At 41.2% G+C, this 25,907-nt stretch overlaps 1 protein-coding gene across 1 annotated transcript; it reads left to right on the top strand.

The window, feature by feature from the left end:
- Positions 1 to 1,822: 1,822 nt before the first annotated feature.
- nampt2 (nicotinamide phosphoribosyltransferase 2) lies at positions 1,823 to 23,571 on the top strand. The gene is made up of 11 exons (XM_084062387.1): positions 1,823 to 2,075; positions 7,187 to 7,322; positions 10,353 to 10,456; positions 11,151 to 11,279; positions 11,753 to 11,911; positions 14,524 to 14,654; positions 14,961 to 15,186; positions 17,219 to 17,338; positions 18,351 to 18,491; positions 19,388 to 19,513; positions 20,225 to 23,571. Exons 1-11 carry the CDS (start codon positions 2,028 to 2,030, stop codon positions 20,387 to 20,389), a joined length of 1,485 nt encoding a protein of 494 aa, XP_083918513.1. The 5' UTR covers positions 1,823 to 2,027; the 3' UTR covers positions 20,390 to 23,571.
- The last annotated feature ends 2,336 nt before the right edge of the window (positions 23,572 to 25,907 follow it).

Here is a 25,907-nt window from a genome sequence, read left to right as displayed (position 1 = left end):
TGAACATGACTGTTGTGCCTCTCACCTCTTACCTGGACTCTACAATGGCCAGGAACTCTGTAGTGATTGCATTACAGCTGAGCCCACACAAAGTTGGGTGAAATCTCTCTCTGGCTTACATTATTTGACCAAAGGTCAAACTCAGTCCTAAATACAAACCTTCAAGTGTTTTACCAATTAAATGGAATATCATAGAAATACATGCTCTCGTGTTTGAAATGCTACTTTTAGTTCTGGATATACCATACTAGCCTATACGATTTGTCACATCTCTCATGTAGGTACGATGACGTCATCGGCTCATCGCGCATTCGCACATGGTCATTATAATAATAAATAATAATACATAAACACCGGACCACTCATGGTCATTATAATAATAAATGGAGAGAGAGAGAGAGAGAGAGAGAGAGAGAGAGAGAGAGAGAGAGAGAGAGAGAGAGAGAGAGAAACACTACATAGTCTATGAAACAAGGCACGCTCATTTATGGCAAAAGTAGCCTACAAAAGTATTGGCATCAAAATATTCTTAAGTAGAAAGTATAAGCTACTCGTTATGCCGAGTGTCACGTTTTTCTTGTATTATTATGAAAAAGCTTTGAAACATGCTGTAACTCATTCACTGTGACGAAAACCCTCTTTCTGCGCCGAGTAGCGCGCGGAGCGCACACGAGTTGAATGCGGGGTCTGTCCATAGTCTGTCGCCCTAAAACACAATCGCCCCGGGTCAAAATCCAGCGACCATGGAGCAGCCGTGGATGGCCCGCTCAAAATGTGCGTGGGGCGGGGTGTTTTGGGACGACCGTTCCGGCTGCCCATGTAATGAATTGATGAAGTAAAACTCATCTGTTTTCGCTGCAGCTGCGCCCTAATAATGTTGTTTTCATTTATTTTTGTTCACGTATGCTATTAAAATAATGCAGCTATTGCAGTATTGGGCCTTAACATGTGATTAAAATGTATATGTATTTGGCCCCTCATATATAAAATAAATAAAAATATTAAAATAAAATCTGATTTAATTGAAACTTGCAGCTGATCAATGCGTTTCTGCGTTTACGTATGGACAGGGATTTAAAAAAAAAAATCTTTGTCATGTGGCCAGGGATTTTAAAAATTGAGGACTAAAATACCCGTTTAGAAAAAGGCTTATTAAATGACGCTATAGAATAGAATCATTCATTTTATCCCGCAGGAGCGAGCGCTTCTCAGCACCAACCGTGGCCGAATTAGAGATTTGATAGGTCATTTTTGGACAATTCTGACAGCACTACTAAGTACGGACATGCGCAAAGGAATGCACGTCGTATTCCAAACAGAGAGGAGCGTTCGGAATAAAGTGTTTACATGGTCAATTCCGATTGGTATATCCCGATTCAAACGGTCTATACCACCCCTCCAAACCAGACTGGAATATTCTATTCCAATTGAGGTGTTTACATGAGCATTTCTATTCTGAATGAATTCATCCATTCATTCATTCCGAATAGAAGTGTATTCATTCCGAATACAACTGTCCATGTAACAGCAGCCATTGTAACAGCAGCCATTGACTCCAATGTATCCCATCGAAGTGCATTTGGCCACCCAGTACAACGAATCTGTTGGCTGGAATCGCAGGAAGGAGAAAATGACGTTGGCGACCTTTCCTTAAATTTAGTTTCCTTGCTCTGCTGTATTGCCTAATGGCCGCTGGTCAGCGCTGTCACGCGTGCTGGTGATGACGAGCCAGGGGGCGGTGCTGACGTGCGACGTGCATTTTGACATGATGCATACCCGCCCCTTTACAACCAACCCCCAGTCTCACATCCGAACCAATGCTTATAAAGACCGTCGCGTTTCACCAACAACAGCCGAATTTATACCCGAGATATAAAATTAGTAAATTGAAAATTCCTAAAACACGGGCGTTGCTTTTTCTAACTCTGTTTGCACCACATCCGTCCAGTTTGGCTTCTTTTTTAGCTACTATTCCAGCAAGAAGGGAAGGAGACATAAAGTCACATTCAGGTCATTCATTCACAACAATGGCAGCACACGATTTTAATTTCTTGCTGGCGACCGATTCCTACAAGGTGAGTGAGTGGAGCGACCCGCATGCACTGTCTCTACGCCTCTTTGACATTTACATCCGTTAATGTACCATGTTTCTGAATGGCGAGAAAGACTGGATCTGTTTACACAAATAGGGTCGTTGTATCGTTGTTTACTTCAGACTTGGAACAATTCCTCTACGTTGTGATGGACAGAAGGCATAGTTGTGCGAGAAATTGCATTATGCCAAGTATATTGTCTCTTATTTCTTGTCGAATAGGTGAATGTGCAGTCAGAAATCACTAGCCTTGGATCAAGACTATCATAGATGTATTTGTTTTCATTGATTTTGACATTTGCAGCTCTATACGAAAGTTAAAGTCAGACTCGATAACATACATCTATGATAGTCTTTATCCAAGGCTAAGGAAGGACTGTATTTCAGTTTCATATTCAGTTAACACGCAGACACAGTGTCGCATTTGGTGAGTCAGGCAGAGCAAGAAAGCCCCCACAAAAGTCTGCAAATTGCTGCATGTTTGTTGTTCTTCTCCAGCCAGGCAACATTATTTGAAGTGAATTTTCAATTCAGTCAACTTCAGTTGCCTTTGTTAATGTCAGCTGACCATACTGTAGTGTACAGTAGCCCACACACGGCACACAGTATACAAATATGACATTTTGCCCTCTCTTGTTTGGGGTCAAAGTAGCCTTGGATGAAGACTATCATAGATGCATTTAATCGAGTCTTGACTTTTACTTTCGTATCTATGCAAATGTCACAAGCGATAAAAAATACATCTTGATCCAAGTCTAGGGTCAAAGCATCGTACAGTAGCATATATCGTAACATGTCTGTATGTTACGTCAAGCTTATTTGGAATGTAGCATAAGCATTTGCATCATACTTGGTTGAGTCCACTTCCATGAGCAGAGGGGTGACATTTTGCCCGCACATGTTCAAGTCTTCCCTCACCTTGACTGGCTTTTTACATTGCAACATAGCAGATAAAGTTACTTGTTAAATTGATCACACTGCTTCATGCAGTATAAATGTCAAACCATTTAGTTTGATATTTTGTATCATCTTGTTTAGTTTGAGTTTCTATGTTTCTGTAGCAAGCCTATAGCTAACGTAGGTCAGTTTTAGTTTCACTTCATGCCAAACAGAAACTGTAGCCTGAACTGTTTCTGAAGTCATTTGTGAGCCTCAGCCTACCCCAGTGATTGTGGACACGGGCTTATAGTGGGTAGATGGCAGCTCAGTGACTTTAAATGTCAGATGTCACAGTTAGATGCCACACATCTGGTAAAATGCCAAAGGTCTTCTTGATGATGACCGGCCTGGCTGTTATATTGGCACCAGGACTAGCTAACCCCTGAAAAAGGGGGGGGGGGGGGGGGGGGGTAAAGGCTGTCATCATAATGACATAATGTATATAGTAGGCCTATGGTGTAAGGATTTGCATGCGCCAAACTGAACAAACACCGATGGGGTTATCAGCTTTAGTGTGTGTGTGTGTGTGTGTGTGTGTGTGTGTGTGTGTGTGTGTGTGTGTGTGTGTGTGTGTGTGTGTGTGGCACTGGCACCCCACCTTGATTTTGAGAGATAAGAGACTGGTGAACCCACCACCTACTGCCTTATCATTGTTATGAAACTTCCATGAAAATGAAACCTAACTCTTTTGTTGATTTGTAAAAAGGAGGCGGTGAAGTGGATTGCCATGGAATTTTGTGCACCCTTGGAGGGCGAATCTTACTGATTTTAGTGACCCCATGACCTTTCATGACCTTTAATGACTATACAATATCTCATGATCTAATAGGTAGTTTGCCATTAAACGTTCTGAGAATATTCATGGTTCCTGAAGGATTGAACCCTACTTATTTTGTTGACCCTGTGACCCTTTGTCTAGACCTGGGGTGGGCAGCATTTATTTCCAGAGGGCCACACTGACTTCGATAAAATGAGTGAAGGGCCACACATTGTACAATTGAATTGAAACTTGAAACACATAGTGCTGAATGATGTTGGTCCGGCCCCCGGGCCGTATGTTGCCCATGTGTGGTCTAGACCACCCAAAATTTACAGTCAAACTATTTCAAAATTAAAGATTGCTGAGACATTCAAGCTAAAGCTATTTGGTCCTAGAGGGATCTGGTGTAATAGCAGCAACAGCAGTAAAAGTGAAGCACAGGAGAGGTACACATCACGTAAGAGGAAGAGTCAGAATGAAACCTAAAGTAATATCATTGGACTTAGATTGAGCTTAGACTTTGGCAGTAGACAGCTACTCTAACAATATATATCAGCAATAAAATACACTTGTGTATACAACTTTTCAGTTAATCAGTGGTGTAAAGTAACTAAGTACATTTACTCAAGCACTGTACTTAAGTACAATTTTGAGGCATTTTTTACTTAACTGGAGTATTTCCAATTTTCTGTACTTTTACTTCTACTCAATTACATCTCAGAGCAATGCGTTGCGATGCAACGCATTGTGAGCTTGTACAGTAGATCGGCTATTTTCAAAAGATTTTTATACATTTCATACATTTGAGAAACGAATAACTTGAAATGGGACATTCTGCATAATGAGTACTTTCTACTTTTGGTACTTTAAGTACATTTTGATACCAATACTTCTGTAATTTTACTCAAGTCATTTTTTAATTCCGGACTTTTACTTGTAACAGAGTATGTCTACATTACTGTAGTAGTATTACTGCAGTATTGATTTAAGACTTTTACTTACGTAAAAAATGTGAGTACTTTTCCCACAATTTATGAAACATTATTGTAAAGTGTTACAGATTATCTTTTTGGATGGATATACAGTGTGTACTATAGGACTGTGCCCGATTCAGAATTTTCTTGGTTGAATCGAAGATATTCATATTTTGTGACGTCATTGAGAGCGCTGGGGTGTCCCGTCTTGGGCCCCCACAGTGTCCCTCTGCATCCACCAACATGAAAGCGCTCTTCTTCCTGTTCAACAGGGCTTTAATGTCCACATTGTTCCAGGGCTTTATTGTTGGAGAAGCAGCACACCTTTTTGGGTGGGTACAGTGCTCTCCTTGCATAACCTCGTGCAATCTGTAATACAATGGGAGTGCCATCAGTGTCCTGGTGTGGACTGTGGACCCTTGCAAATAAGTCCCGGTCTGTTGACTATTCCCTCAGGTCCTCTTCCACCCCCTCAGTACTGTACACTCCTGGTAGGGGTGGGCTGCTGAGCCCGAACAACAGGCTCAGCAGCCCTGAGCCTGTTGTTCAGTACTGTACACTCCTGGTGGAGGTGGGCTGCTGAGCCCGAACAACAGGCCTGCAACGTTGGGACAACCTTGCTCGGTTGTGGTCTGATGGGGGTTAGCATTGTCTAGGCTATATCCACTCAATACAACACTCTTTCTCATATGAACTCTGGAAAATGTCGGGGGAATCAGGTCAGGTCAGGACAGTGTCTGGTGTTGCCCTTTCACACATGTAGCACACAACAGGACATTATCCGTAGCAAACCTGTTCTAACATAACTGTCAATACTCTGTTTGATTAGGCGAGGGGCAGTGTCTGGAGAGATGCACACGTTAGCTCCTCCCACTTAAAAGCATGAGGGAGATGCAAGGATTCATTTCATTAATTTCTTTCCACAGATCATGACGGATGTGAAAATGAAATGAGAAATTATGACATGCAGTCTCCCATTGACGCACCCATGCACCACTAAAGTTTTTCAGTGATCAAATCTCTCTCCACCTCGTGACAACAGTGTAAATTCATTGAATAAAGTGGACATTGACCTGGTCCATTCACACATTGAGCCGTTTAGGCTGAATCGGACATTACACCGACTTAACTCAATGGTGCCAGAGTCTGTTGCATGTCAGGGCCTACTGAGCTTGTACATTTGTGTTCTCACACACAGGCCTACCGCTTAATGTCCAGATAACTTCCAGGTTACAGTGCATGTGTGAATGAGGCTTAAACTCCTAATCTTTGGCACACTACCTTTTCTGGAAGCCGTGGTGATTGGCTCCACACAGTCCACAGTGGCCCATTCTTGGGGTGTATAGGCTCTAATTTATGTAATCCATGGTTTCAGAATGAGTCATTAGGCAATAGCCCCCTGTTGCATAACTAGGGTTCCACAACAGTGAGGATGCGGATTATAATGTGGAATTGGATGCCTGCTTGAGGCCTTTCACCAGCCAGAAAAAGTAGTGTGCAAGTATAGTAGGCCTGTTGTGTTTTGTTTTTCATTGAGACGCTGACTTGCGTAACCGGCATATTGAATAACCAGCGTATCTAGTAGTCCAAATCATAACTGTACCAGACGCATTGTCGCATACTAGTATCAGCAATGGCTTTTGCTCTGATGAGGTTCATTGGGAATGCATTTAGGCATACTGGCCTGTGTGAAGCTATTCTAGTCCATATCCGAGTATGCACACTGTGCACCCCCAACTGTACAGACACTCTATTACCAATCTTTTTTGATCGATAATTTGTATATTTTTGAAAAACATGAAAAATAATTATTTCCCTTCTGTTGCCGTGGTTACTTCTGCTGGTTACATATAGAATTCGTGTCATAATGTGAGTGTGACCCATGTTTGTGAATCGCCATAGTAGCTATAACACCTACATAGTAAAACAGATGTTTTTCAAACAGAACAATTGTCATCATGAGCTGTGAGGTTTCTTCCCAGATAAGCTGTTTGAAAGGGGTGAGAGTTGTATAGGAGTCTGGAGGAGGAACTAAGAAATAGGAAAAAGTATGCATCCTTGTTCCCAAGTGAGGGGCTGTTGCTCCTGATTATTTAATTTGGGCTCAACCCGCACAAAGAGAGGCCTGTGCTTAATGTTGTCATCACCCTACCCTCTGAATCCCAAATGAAAGCGGAAAACATGCTTACTGTACACGCTAGCATCACGTTGAACATCTAACCAGACGATCCTCAGTGTTTATTTTGGAACATTTCTTCCATTTTATTTTTATGTAGTGCAAATCTGATTGTCTGTACTGATAAGATTAGACATTGATAAACTAGCCTACTCTATTTAAGATCTTGTGCAATGCTTCAACATGTTACGTTTACTGTCTGTCTGTCCTGGTTTAACCTTTGTGTCAATTTCTCTCTCTTCCAGATCACACACTACAAACAGTACCCGCCCAATGTCAGTAAAATCTACTCCTACTTTGAATGCAGACGCAAGATAGGTTCCCAGTTCAATGAGGTGGTGTTTTTCGGTCTTCAGTACCTGCTCAAGAAGTACCTGACAGGTACAGTATGTCCATACTTGACTATAAACAGCGTTGCATTAACTTGAATGAGTTAACAGTTGTTCTGATTAGGACTGGCCAATATATCGGTATTATATCGATATTGTGATATGAGATTAGACATCGTCTGGAATTTTGAATATTGTGATATGGCCTAAGTGTTGTCTTTTCCTGGTTTTAATCTCTTAAACCCACTTTCAAAAATGCTCAAAAATAGTGAAAATATACAATGTGTCACATCACAAGTAAGACGCGCGAACGCTGGAAGCGAACGCAGCTCCAAAATATTGTGTATTTAAGGACGTGTGTGTGTGTTTTGACTGTAGCTGCACTCTGTGGCTGCACACAGGCAGTGCACGCACAGTATTGCACACAGAGACACACACAAGCCGAGCAGAGTTTCATAGTATGCTCCACTTGGGCGGAGGGCGCGGCTTTGCCGCGCCTCCTTCCGCGTTCGCAATGACCCATTGCGATCCTGTAGATAGGCTATTTGCGCAATTTTTGAAACTGTAATTATTCAAATATCGTCACAATATCAAGGTATTTGGTCAAAGATAGGGGGGGGGGGGGGGTTGTTTTCTAACTGAGGCTGGGAAGATCTATGTTTTGGAGATCTTCACTTGGGTATCTCTGTGATAGCTTACCTGATGAAGGTTGGACAGAAGCGTTGTAGCTTACTTGCAATAAAATGCTTTTTTTGCTATAAGTGAAGACAGTGTACAGGATCTCAATTTTAATCTTGTCTCATGCACTGGTTGCCTGCTCCTCCTACGCACCTGTCCCAGTAGGTGTGCAAAAAAGCTTTTTTTTAACAAAGATCTATGTTTTAAAATGTTTAGCTGTAAAAAGGTGCAATGGTCGCTCAAGTCAAAGGATAGCATATGATTAAAATAATGTATTAAATACAGGTTTTAGGTGACTCTCAAAATACAAGTTCAGTTATTACAGTGGAATGCCCTCTAATTCACTTTTAATATGTAGGAGTACTATGTAGTAACTTTTTTTTGCTCATGAAGGAGTACTATGTAGTAGTACAGTAACTGTAACAGTAACTGCTATGTAGTAGTACAGATTGCTCACAATCTAACACCTCATGTAATACATGACTGTCAGTTTCCACTAGCATGGCTGTCAGAGGTTTTGACATTTATCGTAGAAAGATGCTTTGAAGTCATCTCTGGTGTTATTAGGTCTATTATCAGTAATACCTGAGGCTTTCACTCTCTTTGTTATGGATACAATGGTGATGTAATAGCCACTACGCACAGAGAGAGAGACATTTGCAGCACCAAAGTACCCATTATTTATGACAGGAAGAAGCTTGTTCAAGCTGGACAAAGTGTGGACCAATTTGCTGAATTGCTGTTGTCAAAGTCTCTTACATACATGAAAGTAAATGCTGGACAAAATGAGAAACACTGCTAATTAGTCAGCAAGGCTGGAATGTGTCTTTGGCATCTTGTTGCTCGGCTGAAGGCTGAAACTAGTAAACTATATGTAAATTACTATTGCCACTGGCATTCTGTCATGATTACGAATTGATTCTCAATTCAGTAGTTCAGGGTCTAGTGTGCAGACAAATTATGGCATGACCATGAAAGTAGAATAGTGTGTAGAGAATTATGTAAACAAACAGGCCTTAAAGGCATATTTGCTTTATCAACTTATTTCAATAATGTAAACGCACAAAAGTCAATCCTAAGACAAAAAAAGTAGGCTTAGCATTTATTCATGCTATGCTCACACTAATACAAACTTTGGTATTGCTTAATTCTCAGTGAGAAAATGACAAGTTAAGTATTACAAAAAATTAAACGGCTGTTACATAAATCAAATTGGAAGGCTAGTAGCCGAGGATATTTGGGGGATTTTGGGAAGTAGTAAATCGATTCAGAATTGTAGAAGATAAGAATTGGCGATTCTTATGTGAATAGATTTTTACTCCACCCTTAATTTAAATGTCAATTAATAAAGCCCTGAAGTAAGGGGCCGTGTCCACCAAGACGTTTTTTCCCTCGAGTAATGTTCCTGCGTATGTTTTGAATTGTTTACAATGGGAGTGCTGTGTTTTTGGAAATCCCAGCAGCATGGTGAGAGGCTGTTCATTTTGCACTCGCTCGTTCATGTCTGGTGTTTTTATCTTCTTGTTGACAGATTAAATGTTTCAACTCAGGGATTGGAAGAATTTATTGGAGAGTGCTTTGACATTTCATCTGGGAAAAAACACCTTGGTGGACACAGCCCATAAAGACTACTAGGGAATCCACTATTCGGCAGATAAGAATATCCAAACTGTTACAAACAAAATGTCAAACTTACACTTTAGGTGACTTTAAAGGGATTCTAGGCAACATTAAGCCTACATTTAAAAAATATTTATATATTTTGCATTTTTTCCCCTCTATCAGCCACTATATAATGATGCTGGGGTGTTTTCCTGCATTGAAACACAGTCCTCTTTCTGAAATCCGTATTTTCCCTACTATTTATGTTTTGACATCCGGGTATCCGGGACGTAAATTAACGCACGCGTGTCCGTGAGCGTCCGTGTCCGTGTGAACTTTTTACTTTCGGTTTTAAAACGCTCTCAAACTTCTTTTTTGATGCACATAATTTACTTTAAGATAGCGTTTGGATAGAATTTTGTTGTTTAACTTCATATATTCCACCATGAAAACCTCTGCTCCCCCCTTCACAATTTCCCTCTCAGCTTTACTACCGTCTCAATAAGATTGAAAATGAAATGCTACATGAGATTTCCAAGGCAGTCAGATAAGGAGGCTGGTGTGATAGTGGCGTGGAATGTGTGAACAGTGACCTCTCTTACCCCGGGACCTGTTTGGAAAACCAAAGCACATTTTATTTACTCTCCAAATGTCGTTAGGTTTGACTCTCACTCTTTTGTGTAATTTCTTGTTTTTCTGTCTGTGGCTGCGTTGTGTTGTTCTTTGCTGTCCTTAGTTAGCTCTACTGCTTGGCTGGGCTCACTTTCGGCGTCAGTGACTCTGCGTTCTTTAATTTCCACAGGGCAGGTCATCACAGAGGAGAAGATTCAGGAGGCCAAGCTTTTCTACCTGATGCATTTCAGACAGAACGTGTTTGATGAAGAGGGCTGGAGGAAAGTCTTAGAGGTATAGAAAAGGTGCACTCACTGAAACAGGTAGACATACATCTACCCATGCAGTGCTCGTTCATATATCATTTCTCACTCTTCTACCTTTTTCCCACCAACATTTGTGCACTTATGCAGTTTTGTGTCACATTCAGTGTCACAAATGCACCGGTGAAGTGCCTGCAAGTAGCTGTTTAATAGCTCTCTGAGTAGCTCTCCCTCTCTCTCCCTCTCAGCACACAAATACAATCCATACCGATGATAATTATTGTTTTGGGATTGCTTGTGATTATGAAATGGCATGAGACTAGGGGGTTATAATAGAGGATTGTTATTAAAAAAATGTGCTTTTATGTACTCATAAATATTTATTCCAGTTTGCTCATTTTTAAGTTCACATGGCAGTGAAATAAACTGTAGAGCTCTTGGCCTCCATATTTTCTCTTCCTCTCTAATCAGGAGAAGCTCTCTCATACTATCACACAGCGTGTCTACCTGGGTGTCATGTTTACATCGTTGATCAGAGCTGGAACCAACCAATAAATGCCTCGATAAATGACAGCTGCAGAGTCATTTGTACCGGGAATGAGTGCCGACTGTAACCTTTCCCACTAAACGCAAAAGCCAGATGTTAGTCGGTGGGTGTAAATGGGGTTTTTGTCAAGTGGGAAAGGGGCTTTGTACTTACGCCAATGTGTTTTCTGTTCCTTCAGAAATATGATGGCCGTCTTCCTATCCGTATCAAAGCAGTCCCTGAAGGCAGAATCGTACCCAGAGGAAATGTGCTCTTCACAGTGGAGAACACAGACCCTGACTTCTTCTGGCTTACAAACTACATTGAGGTAAATATAGATTTTATTCTGCTCTGGGACACCCTGGGATTTCATCCCAGTGTGGGGACTCAGTGATGGGATCAGATAACGAGTTGGAGCAAGTGTTTGGTCAGTTTAATTTGAATATACTGCAGCTGATCAGCATAATTGTTAATAAATACTGTAGAGTTTTTATTGCAGTGTATGATCAGCTGTTTGATATCTCTCACACATTCCTAGTCTTTTGTCTAGACAAAACAGATAAGAACACAGCGGATATGAAAGATAAGAGACACAATAACAAGAGTCACATTTGTCATTATTTCTCATTGGTCTGCAGAAAATAAGAGCCACAAGAACAATATCTACATACATATCTGTCCTTCCCTTTTTCTCCTATATATATCCCCTCCTCCCAACCCTGCCTGATAACGCTATTCTATGTCCCTCATTTCTAACTCTTCTTTAACCACCCCACCCTGCTCTCTCTATGCTGTGCTCAGACAATGCTGGTCCAGATGTGGTATCCTATCACAGTGGCCACCATCTCGAGGGAGTTTAAGAAGATCTTGGCTAAGCACCTGAAGGCCACCTCAGGGAGCCTGGAGGGCCTGGAGTTTAAGCTCCATGACTTTGGCTACAGAGGAGTTTCTTCACAAGAGGTCAGATTGGAGTTGACATTTCTTCAAAGAGACACATGCAAGAAAGGGTAGAGATTCTGAAAGCATAAGGTTGAGCCTTACAGGTCCTTTTTAGAGTTAAATGAACACTTTTTTAAATGTATTTTCAAGCAGGTATGTAGAAAATGCAGAGGGGAGAGACTGTCAGGGGACACAGGAGGGATTTGCTGGTGGGATTTGAAACTAAGGATGGTGCAAGTGGGTCCAGTGGAAAATTAATTACCTAGACATTCCTGTTGGAAACACCGAGTGAAGACCCATGGATGAGTTTTGGTACATTTTGCGCACAAAAAAAGTATTGGCACACTCTTGACATCAAGGAATTCAGGCAAAGAAAATTGTTAAGAATTTAATTAGCAGAAGGGCCCCAGTCTGATATTAATGGTCCTCCAAACACACTGGTCAGCCTTGAGGAATAAGGGCACAATGCAGAGATATTCTGGGTAGAGACTGAGGCGGTATGGGAATCAGAAGGTCGCTGGTTCAGCGATGTATCAAAGTGTCCCTGAGCAAGACACTCCCCAGACACTGTATAATTAAGACCTAATAATTAAGATGGGTAAATGCCCGAGGACAAATTCTAGGTATGTGCAAATGTCCTTGGCAAATGCACCAACAGAAATTAAGGACACGTTATTATTATTATTATTATTATTATTGAATCACGTGGCTGCATAAATGGATACATTATGAAGGATGTTGTTATTCAATAGACTGCATGATGAGGCTGTCATCTCCTGCAGGCTTAATTTGTAAGCATTCATTCAGACTAGTGCCTGAAGCATCAGTGCTGCCAGAAGCCTTATGATACATGACACCTAATACATTTTAGCCTCACTGATGGATTGAATACCATTAACATTGTGTATTAGCTCATGGATACATTAGTAGCCTACCCGTTACCAGTATATCCTGTACAGTAAACATTGAGATTCACTTTACTGTATGTCTTTGTATATGACCTAATAGGTGTCACAGTTGGAATCATTTATGGTGACTGCATTTACTTTGCTATCACCTACCTATCAACTTAGATCATATATGTTTTTATTTCATAAAATCCTTTACTGGCTACCAGTAATTTGTATAATAGCCATTATATCAACAGGGGGATAGAACAGGGTGATCTGGCTTGTGGTCACATCATGCCAGAGTTGCAACACAGTGCCGTGCATATAATACATGAAATGACCACAAAGAATTATACATGGTTGGTTACCAGCTTCATGGAACCAGTGATGTAACATTCTTTGTCGTGTGTGTGTGTGTGTGTGTGTGTGTGTGTGTGTGTGTGTGTGTGTGTGTGTGTGTGTGTGTGTGTGTGTGTGTGTGTGTGTGTGTGTGTGTGTGTGTGTGTGCGTGTGCGCGTGTGCAGGTGGATGTTCATACAGTATGTGTTGTGTGCACGTGAATGCCTGTGTGCGCTCACTCACATGCACACTTGCCCTAGACCTAACTGAATAAAGCTGGTTTAGGATTGAATTGTGACTAAAGGAGCAAATTGCCAGCACATGATTATTTCACTGTGCAGTCTGAGAACCTCATAGTCCAGGGGCCAAGCCATATTTTGGTACCACCTAAGGTGACCGTAAAGTTTTTGTATTTTTGTCTTCCTACATGTCTCTAGTTTATATTTTGGTATGATAACCCTTCCAATCTTGTAGCTTAATGGCAGTTATCACTACCTACCGGCTAATGTATCCGGTAGGAGACACAAAGTAGAATCTTTGTGTCTCCTACCGGAAATACACCCGGGCATCAAATTATTGCGACAAAAAACAAAATATATCCATGTATTCAAGGCTTCATGGGGTGTGCAATTGATAGAAAATAAATCATTTTTTCGGTGAACTCCTCCTTTAAGTTTCCCAGGGGGACTCTCTACCCATTCAGCTACCCTAGACCGAAGGAGGGTCAACTTTTACAAGCTTATGGAAAGCAGTCTTTTTGCAAACACCAAAAATCTGAGAAGTTATCAATTGCACACCCCATGAAGCCTTGAATACATGGATATATTTTGTTTTTTTGTCGCAATAATTTGATGCCCGGGTGTATTTCCGGTAGGAGACACAAAGATTCTACTTTGTGTCTCCTACCGGATACATTAGCCGGTAGGTAGTGATAACTGCCATTAAGCTACAAGATTGGAAGGGTTATCATACCAAAATATAAACTAGAGACATGTAGGAAGACAAAAATACAAAAACTTTACGGTCACCTTAGGTGGTACCAATTTGTGAAAATATCAGTGTTGGCCCCTGGACTATCAATAGGATTTCAGGATTTCAATATACTGTGAGCTAAGCTGTTCTCTCACATGCTGTTGGAGCTAATGTTCAAAGATGTGGCTCTGAAACAGGACAAGGAAACATTAGACTTGTTCTCTGTGGTGCTGTATACGAGTGACGCTTCTGAAGCTGATTATAAATAGTGCAAAAAATAGTGAAAATAGCTGGCCACAAGCTCGGTTATTAAGAAAATAAATAAAAGATTTTGCCTATAATGTCAAGCCCAAAATGGGGATTGATTACTGATCGATTAGTTTGATGAACTGTTGCATTCAACCCCTTGTGTCCTGCATGTGTTGTGTGTAGTCTGCAGCTCTAGGAGGGGCAGCTCACCTGGTCAACTTCTCCAGTACAGACACAGTGGCAGGACTGCTGATGGCACAGCGTTACTATGGCTGCCCAATGGCTGGCTTCTCTATCCCAGCAGCAGAGCACAGGTATTGCTGTATTCCTTGCTGTCTTTCTCTCTTTCTCTCATACATACATACATACATACATAAATTTAGAAATATTTTCAGTGTCAGTTCAAAGTGACCTATGCAAGGCCTCTGTCTCTGGAAACATGCCCTTCTGCTGGCCTGGCCACAGCCTTCTTTACTCTACTGTATGCTGTCTCCCTCTAACCTTTCGTAGTAAGCTGTCTCATTGAAATAATAACAAACAAAAACATTTTAGGGTATGTATAGTATTGATGCCCATGACTGCTTCCCATCTATACTCCCACTCTCCCTTCTCATCTCCAGCACCATCATCTCCTGGGGTAGGAGTCGGGAGAAGGATGCCTTCGAGAGGCTGTTGGATGCGTTCTCCACAGGGCCTGTGTCCGTGGTCAGTGACAGCTATGACATCTTCAAGGCCTGCAAGCACATCTGGGGAGACAAGCTGAAGGAGCGCGTGATGGAACGCAGCCAGGACTCCTGCCTGGTTATCCGCCCTGACTCAGGAGATCCTGCTGAGACTCTCCTCGAGGTAAGGAGGAATCACACACAATTTGTAGTGTTAATTCACGCAGTTAATTCCCTTATTTGGCTCATTTTTCACTCTCAGGGGAGAATTCACAAAGGATTTGTGGAACCCACAAAGGGTTAAATGAACTCCTAACTGCACTTCCATGTAAATAGCATCATGCACATATTAAAAATATTATTTTCAGACAAAAGAGCTTCAAATTGCATTTCAGTTTTGATTACTACGCTGGCATTATCCATTTCCAGGCTTATGCTAGGCCTACATTAGCCTTGTCACCAGATCCACTCCTCGGGGACAGTCACACAAATAGTACGGCGCAAAGCCACCATTTATACATGGGTAATTGTAAATTAATCAGATGCAAAACGAGGGCAAATTCTAATCAGCTGCGAAACTTTATGGTCAAGTGCGCTGGCATATTACGGTATAATTATACATTTTTATATTGTTATTATGTTGTTCATCCTTGGCCTTCTAATATATGTCACAGGGAAATTGGCATTCGTCTTTTCGAGACATGGTCTGCTAGTCGAATCAGTGCCGTCCGAGTTGTAAACCGATAGGGGGAGAATAGATCTTTTCATGGCTTACTATCCACGACACACATGTGCATGTGTGTGTGTGTGTGGTGGGGGGCTCTAGTCTAGTGTGGCTTGCATTGCCCTCTAGTGTTGGTTCTACAGAATTGCCTGGGGGGGGGGGGGGGGGTGAAAACGAGCACTCCTTTTTCAATTTCCCTGGTTTTCCAATTTCCCTGTAACGTATATATGTATGTATGTATGTGTATATATATAGATTCGGGTGTCGGGTGTCTTTGAGATTAACAGGTGTCACGGCGGCCCTGTGGACCGCCTCCAGGCAAAACGCACTATATGATGATAATAAATAATTAGACCTATTTCATGCCACAGGGGAAATTCAGTTTCCTTTGTCTTGCTCAGGGACACATTGCTTGGGTTTGGAATCAAACCTGGGACCTTCTGCATCCCAGGCAGGCTCTCATTTTACCAATGGCCGTCCCTAATGGCGAGGCTTCAAGTTCTATCCTTGTATGCAAGATCATTATTAAGATGGATTTTCCAAATGTTTATTTCACATGTTTCCTTGCACACTCCAATCAAAAGATTATGTTTGTTGTAACAATAACCTTTATTTATACTCTATCGCACAGTGTTTGCTTGACAAAACAAACAAATCTACAATGTATCCACACGTTGCATTGCGACACGATGATGGCTTGTAAACTTGTTCTTTTTGGGAGGTGATGCAGTCTATGTAATGGAGTGGACTCTTTTTTTTATCCCCCTTTATTTGTCTTCGGCAAATTATAGTCCTGATCAACGTTGCTTCCATGTTGACAGCCAGTGCCTGTTGCAACTTGATTGAAATTCTGATGAGATTATCATATTCAGGTCAATTAACTTTGTGCTTATCAGAAGTGATACACCGTTCTGCAAATAGATGTAGCCCATGCTGTTGAGAGAGCATGGTTACTACGATCCATAGATTTCCATTGTAAACAGAGAATATTCACATAATATTAAAACATTTATTACCAAAACCAACTTACAGTTGATTTGGTGTTTGTTTCTGTGTGTGCAGACATACCAACAAGAATAAGGAAAATTCTGAAGTAACGTGAACTTGTTGTGACAAGATCAAAGAAGTAACTTTTTCGATGGGTCTGGACAGTCGCGTCCTCTCCTCCCCTTAGTTTTTAGTGTGTAACTGACATGAAGCGTCCGTACTGATTGCGCAAAAATAATATAACTTTTGTTTCTAAAGACTTAAGTTGGAGCCATCTTCCATCGTTAAAAATATATATTAATAATAATTTACATTAAAAGATTGCCGCGTCGGTGTGTTATTTACTGTTATATGGCTAACATTAAGAATTCACTTACTCAGGCCATGTTGCAATTTAAGCTAAATCAACTGGCAGGTCTATATGAACTATACAGTGGGTTGTAGAATGTTGATTGGCGGGGAGAGGTCTCTGATACCCGCCCTCCTTTTTTACCTGTCTTTTTAGGTCATCAGGATTCTAGAAGAGTGTTTCGGATGTATGGTGAACTCTGTTGGTTACAAAGTTCTGCCTTCTTACCTCCGCATCATCCAAGGAGACGGCATTGACCTCAACTCAGTGGAGGAGGTCAGAAGAAACACGCACTCTTTGTTCATTGTTCCCCACTGTGTCTGTCTCTCTCACTGTGTCTGTCTCTCTCACTGCCCCCCATTCTCTCATTTTATGTCTCTCTCACTCCCCCTCATTCTCTCACTTTATCTATCTATTTCACTCCCCCTCATTCTCGGCCTCTTTCTCGGCCTCTATCTCACTCTTTTCTTTCTATAATCAGCTTTCTCTTGTTCTTGCCCAGTTGCCCTTTTTCTTATTCTTACGGTCTTTCTCACACACACACACACACACACACACACACACACACACACGCTGGAGTAATAGGGAGGTCAGCACAGGGGAGGAAAACTGACGAAGCGATAGCACATAGTTTGTGGTTCATAGGAGTCACACACACACACACACACACACACACACACACACACACACACACACACACACACACACACACACACACACACACACACACACACACACACACACACACACACACACACACACACACACACACACACACACACACACACACACACACACACGAGACACCCACCATATCTTTGCCTACATATCATTAAATGGTGCCACATTCCCCATGTGCCACGCTGGTTGCTCAACCAGTTATTTCACATAGCAGATAAGGGTGACAAGTCATCTTGAACAAATACATGATATATGGCAGTTCATTCACAGTTCTTCCAGAAACTTCTATTTTGACTGCTGTCTTTACTTTCCCTGCGGTTTCATCAACGCTGCCAATAGAAGTCAGCTTGACATTTCACTCCGCCTGAAGTTCTTCCCAGAACACTCTCTTTCCTTTGTCTGAGGTTTCTTTGTTGTGGCCACGGCCTTATCTTCTGGTTTTGTTTTAATCTTAAAAATGTAATGTATGATCCTCTGTCTCATTGAGTATCCTTCCCATAGGAATCCAACAGCTGTGTGCCTGTAGTTATGGTGCCTGCCCTGTGTGTACCCTGACTGTGAGCCTGTGTGTGTGCGTGTGTGTGCGTGTGTGTGTGCGTGCACGCAGATCCTCCAAAAGTTGACCGATGAGGGTTGGAGTGCAGAGAACGTCTTCTTTGGCTGCGGCAGCTCCTTGCTGCAGAAACTGAACAGAGATACACTCAACTGTGCCTTCAAGTGCAGCTATGTGGAGAGCAACGGCAAGGGGGTACGTTGGCACATTTCACCGGTATTAGTGGGGTGTAAAGGTTCAAATAATTCCAGAGAGAGTGGCGACAACGGAACTCCAAAATACTTGATCGTCGTGTCACCCCTGTAGACATGAATCAGTTCCTGGAAGTTCTTCCTTTTTGGGGGGCCTTTTTGAATGCATTATACAGAGAGACAGAACTGCACATTTTCGGTCATTAGTAGACAATAGATGGTTTGATTTACAATATTTATATAGCAAACCAACCATGTATGTACTGTAGTTATATCAATATGTCTTGAAAAGAAATGAAAGAGTTGCTAATATTTTAGTTGCTTAAAATAATGGCGCTTGTACAAAAACCCACTTGTTTTACACATGTTAACCTGTGATGTGACAATAAAGTTTATTCTGATTCTGATATATTTTAAGCCAACGTTACCGTGGTTACCACTACTAGTGCTGGGTCCTTTGGAATTAATGGAGTCTTAGAAGTTTACTTAGTTAGTCTGGCTGTCAGAATTCACCCTTGAGCATTCTGGAGGACGTGTTGCAGTATTTGATTACCGTAAAGGAAACACCGGTCATAGCATCCATTTGCACTTGATGAGTGATGAAGCATGTTCTCAATAGCATCTGAACATGTGTTATACTGTTACTCACTCTAACTAGCACAAGGCTTAGTTACATCACATCCTGTGTATTGGTAAATGTGCATTAGTTTGGTTCTTTGGAAGATTTTGAAATTCTTTGGTATTACAACACTCTCTGGATAACTTGTTCTTTGTTTGAAAGTTGTTCTCGCCGGGCCTGTGGTTTCTTTCTTAAACCCTCCCCTGGGTCATTGTAAATGAGCACGACCAGCCATGCTCTTTATTCAGAACATAATGAACCCTTTTATTTGTCTTATCTAGATGGACGTGTACAAGCAGCCTGTGACTGACCCCACCAAGGGGTCAAAGAGGGGTCGCCTGTCACTGAGGAGGAACTCTGATGGCTTCATAGAGACCATAGAGCGAGGGGCAGGGAAGCCTGAGGAGGTCGGTCTCAGTACTTGAGCTTGATTGAGTCTTCTGATATGACATTTGGATGACAACCATTAATTTGGTTTAGAACAAACCAAATTAATGGTGCTACTACTAATAACTGAACTTTGAATCGTACATTTTCTTTTTCCCATACTTGTTTTTTCACAGGTAATAATGGCATATCAAGTGATCGCTCTTAACACAATGTGCTGTTTCAATTGCTGAACATGCATTCAAGCATTAGACAAAATTGGGCTGCAGGCAAACATATTGATATTTATGTATGGTGACATTAACAGAATGCATGATGATTGCAGCATGTATACCGGGGGGAAAAACAGAAACACATCAGACACAGATGGACATAATCACACAAGACCAGGGCCGACACGGAACCATATGCATTGAGGGAGATGCAGTTCTTATGCATTATGCAGTCTGATGGCAGTTGGCAGAAAACAGAGTCTGTACCGCTCCGTATGCATATTCTGGAGAGTGAGCCTCTGGCTGAAGGTGCTCACCCTATCCTGCAGCTCGCCATAGAGTGGGTGGGAGGAGTTAACCAGGATGTGAACTTGTAGATCAGCTCTATAGTCAACAAGAGACACTGTCGTACGACAGAGTACAGTACATATACATCTTTCAGGGTAGTGCAGATGCAGAGCCTCGTCCCGCCTCATTCATCTCTCTCTCTCTCGCTCGCCCCTTCCTCTTCCTCCGCAGGACATGCTGGTGACGGTGTTCGAGAATGGCACCCTCATGCAGGACTACTCCCTGGAGGAGATCAGAAAGAACGCACGGCTGTGTGAGGAGGAGGAGGTGAGCCATGCCCAGCACAACCAAGACCAAGTGCTGCTCCACAAGAACATCATCAACGGGCGCCACTAACCAAACCTTAGGGACACAAAAAGCCTTTCACCAATGCATATCACATGTTGATATTCTATAGCATGCACCCATTGAGATTTAAGGAGTGATTGACTGACTGAAATTTAAGAGCATAGGTTTTTGACATGCATGGCACCATAAGCACCTGACCGCATGAACCAGTGTCACTGCCAGAGGCAGTTTGGAAGACACAGCTATGTTCTTATATGGCTTATTTTCTGTATCAGCCGAACAACAATGGCGTCTATCGAAGAATTACTGCTAATGTGGAATGCCACACCTACCATCATATACTGTGTATGTATGTATGTATATATATATATATATAGTATATATAGTATATACATGCATACATGTGTCTATGTATGAGGGAGACTTGTGCTGTCAAATTATTTTAATATAGATTAATAGCATAATTTTCCATAGTTAAATCACAATTAATCCCAAATTAATCATCAGTTTTATATTTGCTCAGCCAGTTGGTGCACAGACCATGCTCTTAGTGAGCACGAGGACCTTGGTTTGAATCTTACCCTATTATTGTCTCGCATGCCCCCTCTGTCTCTGCCCTTGGTTTCCTGGCTCTCTACATAACACTGACCTATCTGAAAGAAAGCGTACAAAATGCCACCAAAAATGTATCTTAAAAATAATCCTCAATGTTCAACATGTATGTTAAAGGGATAGTTTTTATGTGTTCAATGTTTATTATTGGAAATATATTAACATCCCAAAACAATGATATTGTCCAGAACCCCCCAAAAAGTACTGCGTTTGTTTAACAGACACACAATGTGTCCAACTACGATTATAAATGTTCACTTAACATCCCCCGTTTTGAAACATTTACATAAGAGAAGAAAAGATATATTAATGCGCGATAAAATAATTAGTGGTGATAAAATAAGGTTCCTCAATGTGTTATTTTTGGTTTAGCCTCCCAAGAGAGGTGGAATTGTAGAATTTGCCACCAAACACTACCATTCCATTGTATGAGACCATCCTAGAAACCCCTGTAGCCCTTATGGTTTTCTAGATTGAATTTACACTGAGCACCTGACTACTGGTACCGATAAGGACAGAATGCAGGCTTTCCATTCAAGCAGTGGACAGGAACAATGAAAACGATGGCTTTCACTGGTTTTTGTTTCGTCTTTCTTATAATTTTGCTCGATTGTCACATTTCCATGTTCTCGTTGATTAAAAGGCAAACCAGCTATGTGATCAAAACCAGAAATTGTGTGAGCACTGACTCTCACACTCACTCTGCCATTTCACTGTCAAAGCCTATATTTATAGGTCTTCTGACAATTGTGCAAATATATTTTGTAATATATTTTGACACAAAGTTTGAAAGATAATATGCTTGTTCAAAGACTAAGAGTAAGTCTGACTGAATTTCCATGTGTCAGTAACTAATAGACTGCAAAAATTGTAATGCTCTTTGCACTAAAGGCTATCTTATGCTTCTGTGTCGAGGTGTCACTGTTCTTGGTAGCTACGTTGTGGGCACCTACAATGTAGCTACGACACCTCAATGCTGAAGCATGAATCATCCTTGAGAAGCTGAACACTGAATCAAACACCGCCCCCAGAGTTATTCACACAGCAGAGGGGATCGTATCTAATCAATGCTAATCATGCAAGCTCATGTGTTCCACTCATACCCGCTTATTGAAACACAACCCTTGTTTCTCGGTTTAAATGCGATATCCAATCTAAACTTGCGTTTTTCTTTTTTTGCCAAAACAAAACAAAAAAAACGGGCTGAATATATTAGTTGGGCAGACCATGTGGGTGACAGACAGACAAAGTGATTGGAGTGACTATCACGTTAAGGTCATTGGTTCAATCCCTTCTGTGATCTGGGTTGAAGCAGTGTCCCACAGAGGCTTTTACTCCAGAAAAAGAGAATACTGTAGCTTGATACATACGAAGTTGCATGAGGTGTCGCGCACCGAAAATAACAGATATTCAATCGAACAACGTGTTGCGCTGTGACGCATTGTGAGCTTGTAGATCAGCTTTTTTCAGTGTGTGACACCGGCACGCAACTTAAGTATGAATCCGGTTTTAATGTCCAATGCTTATAGCAGCCATAAACGCTATACCTCCACACTTTGTAAACCATAACACTACTTTACTAAGTACACAGGTTTTCAGTCTTCTGGTCTGGCAGATCTTGATACAAATTAACTTTCCAAATTATTTGCTTTTGTCAGACCTAAGCCTGATTTATACTTTGTTGTGCAAGTGTGGCATTATCTTCTAATGCATGTCTTTCTTTCAAAAGATGTCACACAAAAGACAATAAACTTAACCAACTCTGGCTATAATGGTAATCGAATAGACTGTTGTTTTAATGGCAATTATTTGAGACTTTCCTCCAAAAAGCAGCCATTTCATTTTTGTTATTTTAATGGAAACTATACGTGTTAGATGTTAATTTAAAATTGTCCATTTGATCACATTGGTTTCAAAATAGTGATTTTTTTATTATTTGTTTTTCCAGTTTCATTTCACCAGTAGTTGCTGGAGATTTCTAACAAGCTCCACATTCTAATTGGCTTGAGGTGAATTTATGCTTATTTGGAAACCAAACTTGCTATATCTAGAGTGAAAAATGCTCTTACTTTAATGTGGTGGCAGGTGTTAAGGAAAAGCTACTTTCACTCAGTTTTGGTGCACAATCTATCACTACTGCTGCATTTGCCTTTTGGGGGGAAAATGTGGCTCTTTGTTTTAAATATTTATTCCCCTCAATCTTTACTGTGTGAGGCAATTTCTTCTTTTCTTAGCTAGTCTTCCTCCTCTGTAAGCCAATTTCTTGCTTTTGACTTTGTTGTAAATATTGAATTCAAATGATTCAGTCTGGCTTCAGGTCAAATCCCTGATGCCTTGTGGATTTCATGCTTATGTTCTGTGTATATTGATCCTTTCTGAAGTAGTCATGTTGTGTGCAACATTGGACAAAAAGAAGTTATCTCTACCTCTTTTTCCTAATACTTTGCATTACTGGCATCGACACTAATGTTTTATAAATATACTGTATAATGTATAAATCTATTTTGTAAATATATTTTTTGAAATTTATTTGCATTGAACTAATGTCCTCTGTGATTCTTTTATTTTTGAGTTTTACAAAATTCTATTTTGTATGACAATAAAATAAGCCTGTAATTCTCGAGCTGTGCGAGGTGTGATAACATGAACTTGGGCAATGTGTTAGATCAAATGTAAGAGCGCCTGGTGGTCCTGACAGGGTTTCTCTCTAGTTCACCCCCAGGGGGTCCTCAGAGTAACTTCAGGGGATCTGCTAAATATTTGCGTGATGGGGAACATAGCCAAAACTAGCAGATCCACTGCGAGGCGTTGTGAGCTTGTAGATCAGCTATTCTTTGAGAGTTGGTGTAGAGGGGGAAAAAGAGCCGACCAAGTACAGAGCCAACGGTCAAGTTGACCAAGTAGAAAAAAGAGAAAGGAGCGCATCTGTTTGGCTTGAGTAAAAAACAACAACAAGGTGCTCTTTGGTACGACTGGGTGACAAAATTGATGCAAAAAAAGTGGTAAAGTTTAAACGCCTTCTAATAGTCTGGCTAATGCATAGCAAGAATAAACAATACGCATTGTTGCGGCAACAATGCCTTCATCAGGGTGACTAAACAAGATTGCAGAACGAACATGGCTTTTTTTAGGACATGACATCACGGGCTCATTACCATACAGATTGGTGGCAGGCTAAAAAAAACACCAAGATATAATGTAGAGCCTTACAAAACCTTACCTACACCAATTTAAAAAAAACTAAAAGAAACAAAGAATTAAACAAAAGGCTGTGTTTCACAAACCACTGAGTAGGAAATGACATCACTGCCTACATAGTAGGTTCAGCAGGTGACTAGAAGTGGGCATAATCAAGCACAAAATACACCAACAATAGAATCTCCAATACTGAATTAATTACAAAGGCACAGAATCCTATGCATGAAACATTACTACAAGAGCGCAATAATTCAAACCCACCCCTTAGCAGAAAAGAACAATTATTAAAAAAAAGGTGAATAATCGATTTCCTCATTTAGACCAAGGCATAGCCTTGATTTAGACCTGAAAACACCATAGCTTTGACTTTAAATATACAAAAAGTTTCCCTTTGTAAAGGGGGTTTGAGTCTATCCCCAGTTCCGGGAATTGGGGACCACCTCAATAGCCATAACCTTTAGGGAACTTGGGCTGCCATGACCAGCCTGTCTGTAAGGTTTAGCCATAGGGTACTTGTCATTAAATGTCCTGATGGCATAAACATGTTCAGACACTCTGTGTCCCCCCAGTATGCGTTTGGTTCAACCTACATAGAAGCATTATCCATCAAGTATTTAGGGTTTAAAAAGTGAAATGTCTAAAAATACACATTAACACAAATCCAACATAATAAAGGTAGGGTAAGTGATTTACTTTGGTTAAAATAAGTGTTAAATAGCTATATATTCTGATGCTATAGAGTGCACACAGTGTGTTCAGTAAAAGGAGTCTCCCATGTCTCTCCAGCTCTTTATTTAACAGAAAATACATTTTCAGTGCTCTCTCCTGTTTGGCTTGAATTTTGTCACCTACCTGAAAATGTACTATATCCTATTTACTAAAGAGCTGGAGAGACCCCTGTGACCGAACAAATGCTCTGTAGCAATGATTACTGTCAAAATATAGTACTTTAACCTTTTTAATTAAAACAAATAAAAACTATCACTTACCCTAGCTCTAATTTAATAGTAAAGCTGTTCTCATTGCAGATAGGCTACTGCTGCACAGCGCTGCGGCCCGGTGGCCATGCAGCGTATAACCATTGTATCAGTCCAGTGGTTCTCAACCCACTCCTCAGATGACAATGAAGTGACAATTTAAGGACTTTTAAGACCTTTTTAATACCCCAAAAAAGAAAGAAAAGAAAAAGACCATAGAATCAAAAGTAATCAACAAACTATACTACAAAAACTGGTCAAACATTGGCCAAATTGTCAAATGATATAAGAAAGAGGCAAACTATACTATACATTCCAAGTGCTTGTCAGAGTTGGGGGTCCCCAGTTGAAATATGATTATTTTTGGGGGTCCCCGGTTCAAATATTATTATTTTGGGGGTTCACAGGCTGGAAAGTTTGGAACCACTGGTCTGGCAGGGGAGAGGGTCCCCAGCACCCGACCCGAGTGACATGTTTTTGTAACCTGTTTTCTTAGGACCCTTATGGTGTCTAGTTAAGATGTTAGCGGCGCTAGCCGCTCTATACCTTTAGGTATAGAGCGGATAGTAGCCCTCTATACCTGGCTTTTGCGTCAACGTTCTGATTGGTCAGGCTCGCCAACGTTCTGATTGGTCAGGCTCGCCAATGTTCTGATTGGTCAGGTCCGTCAACGTTCTGATTGGTCAGGCTCGCCAACGTTCTGATTGGTCAGGTCCGTCAACGTTCTGATTGGTCAGGCTCGCCAACGTTCTGATTGGTCAGGTCCGTCAACGTTCTGA

The sequence above is a fragment of the Gymnoscopelus microlampas genome (genome assembly GCF_963454915.1).
Source record: "Gymnoscopelus microlampas genome assembly, chromosome: 7".
NCBI classification, from domain to species: Eukaryota; Metazoa; Chordata; class Actinopteri; order Myctophiformes; family Myctophidae; genus Gymnoscopelus; species Gymnoscopelus microlampas.
Note: the sequence above shows the minus strand (reverse complement) of the source record. Positions and strands in the feature narration are given on the sequence as shown.

What these genes read in the sequence shown, in the direction of transcription:
- nampt2 (XM_084062387.1), top strand. Translation starts at nt 2,028, where the DNA reads ATGGCAGCACACGATTTTAATTTCTTGCTGGCGACCGATTCCTACAAG. An exon ending in GCTCAAGAAGTACCTGACAG is followed by an intron (nt 7,323 to 10,352) that starts GTACAGTATGTC and finishes TAATTTCCACAG; the next exon opens with GGCAGGTCATCACAGAGGAG. An exon ending in GGGCAGGGAAGCCTGAGGAG is followed by an intron (nt 19,514 to 20,224) that starts GTCGGTCTCAGT and finishes CTTCCTCCGCAG; the next exon opens with GACATGCTGGTGACGGTGTT.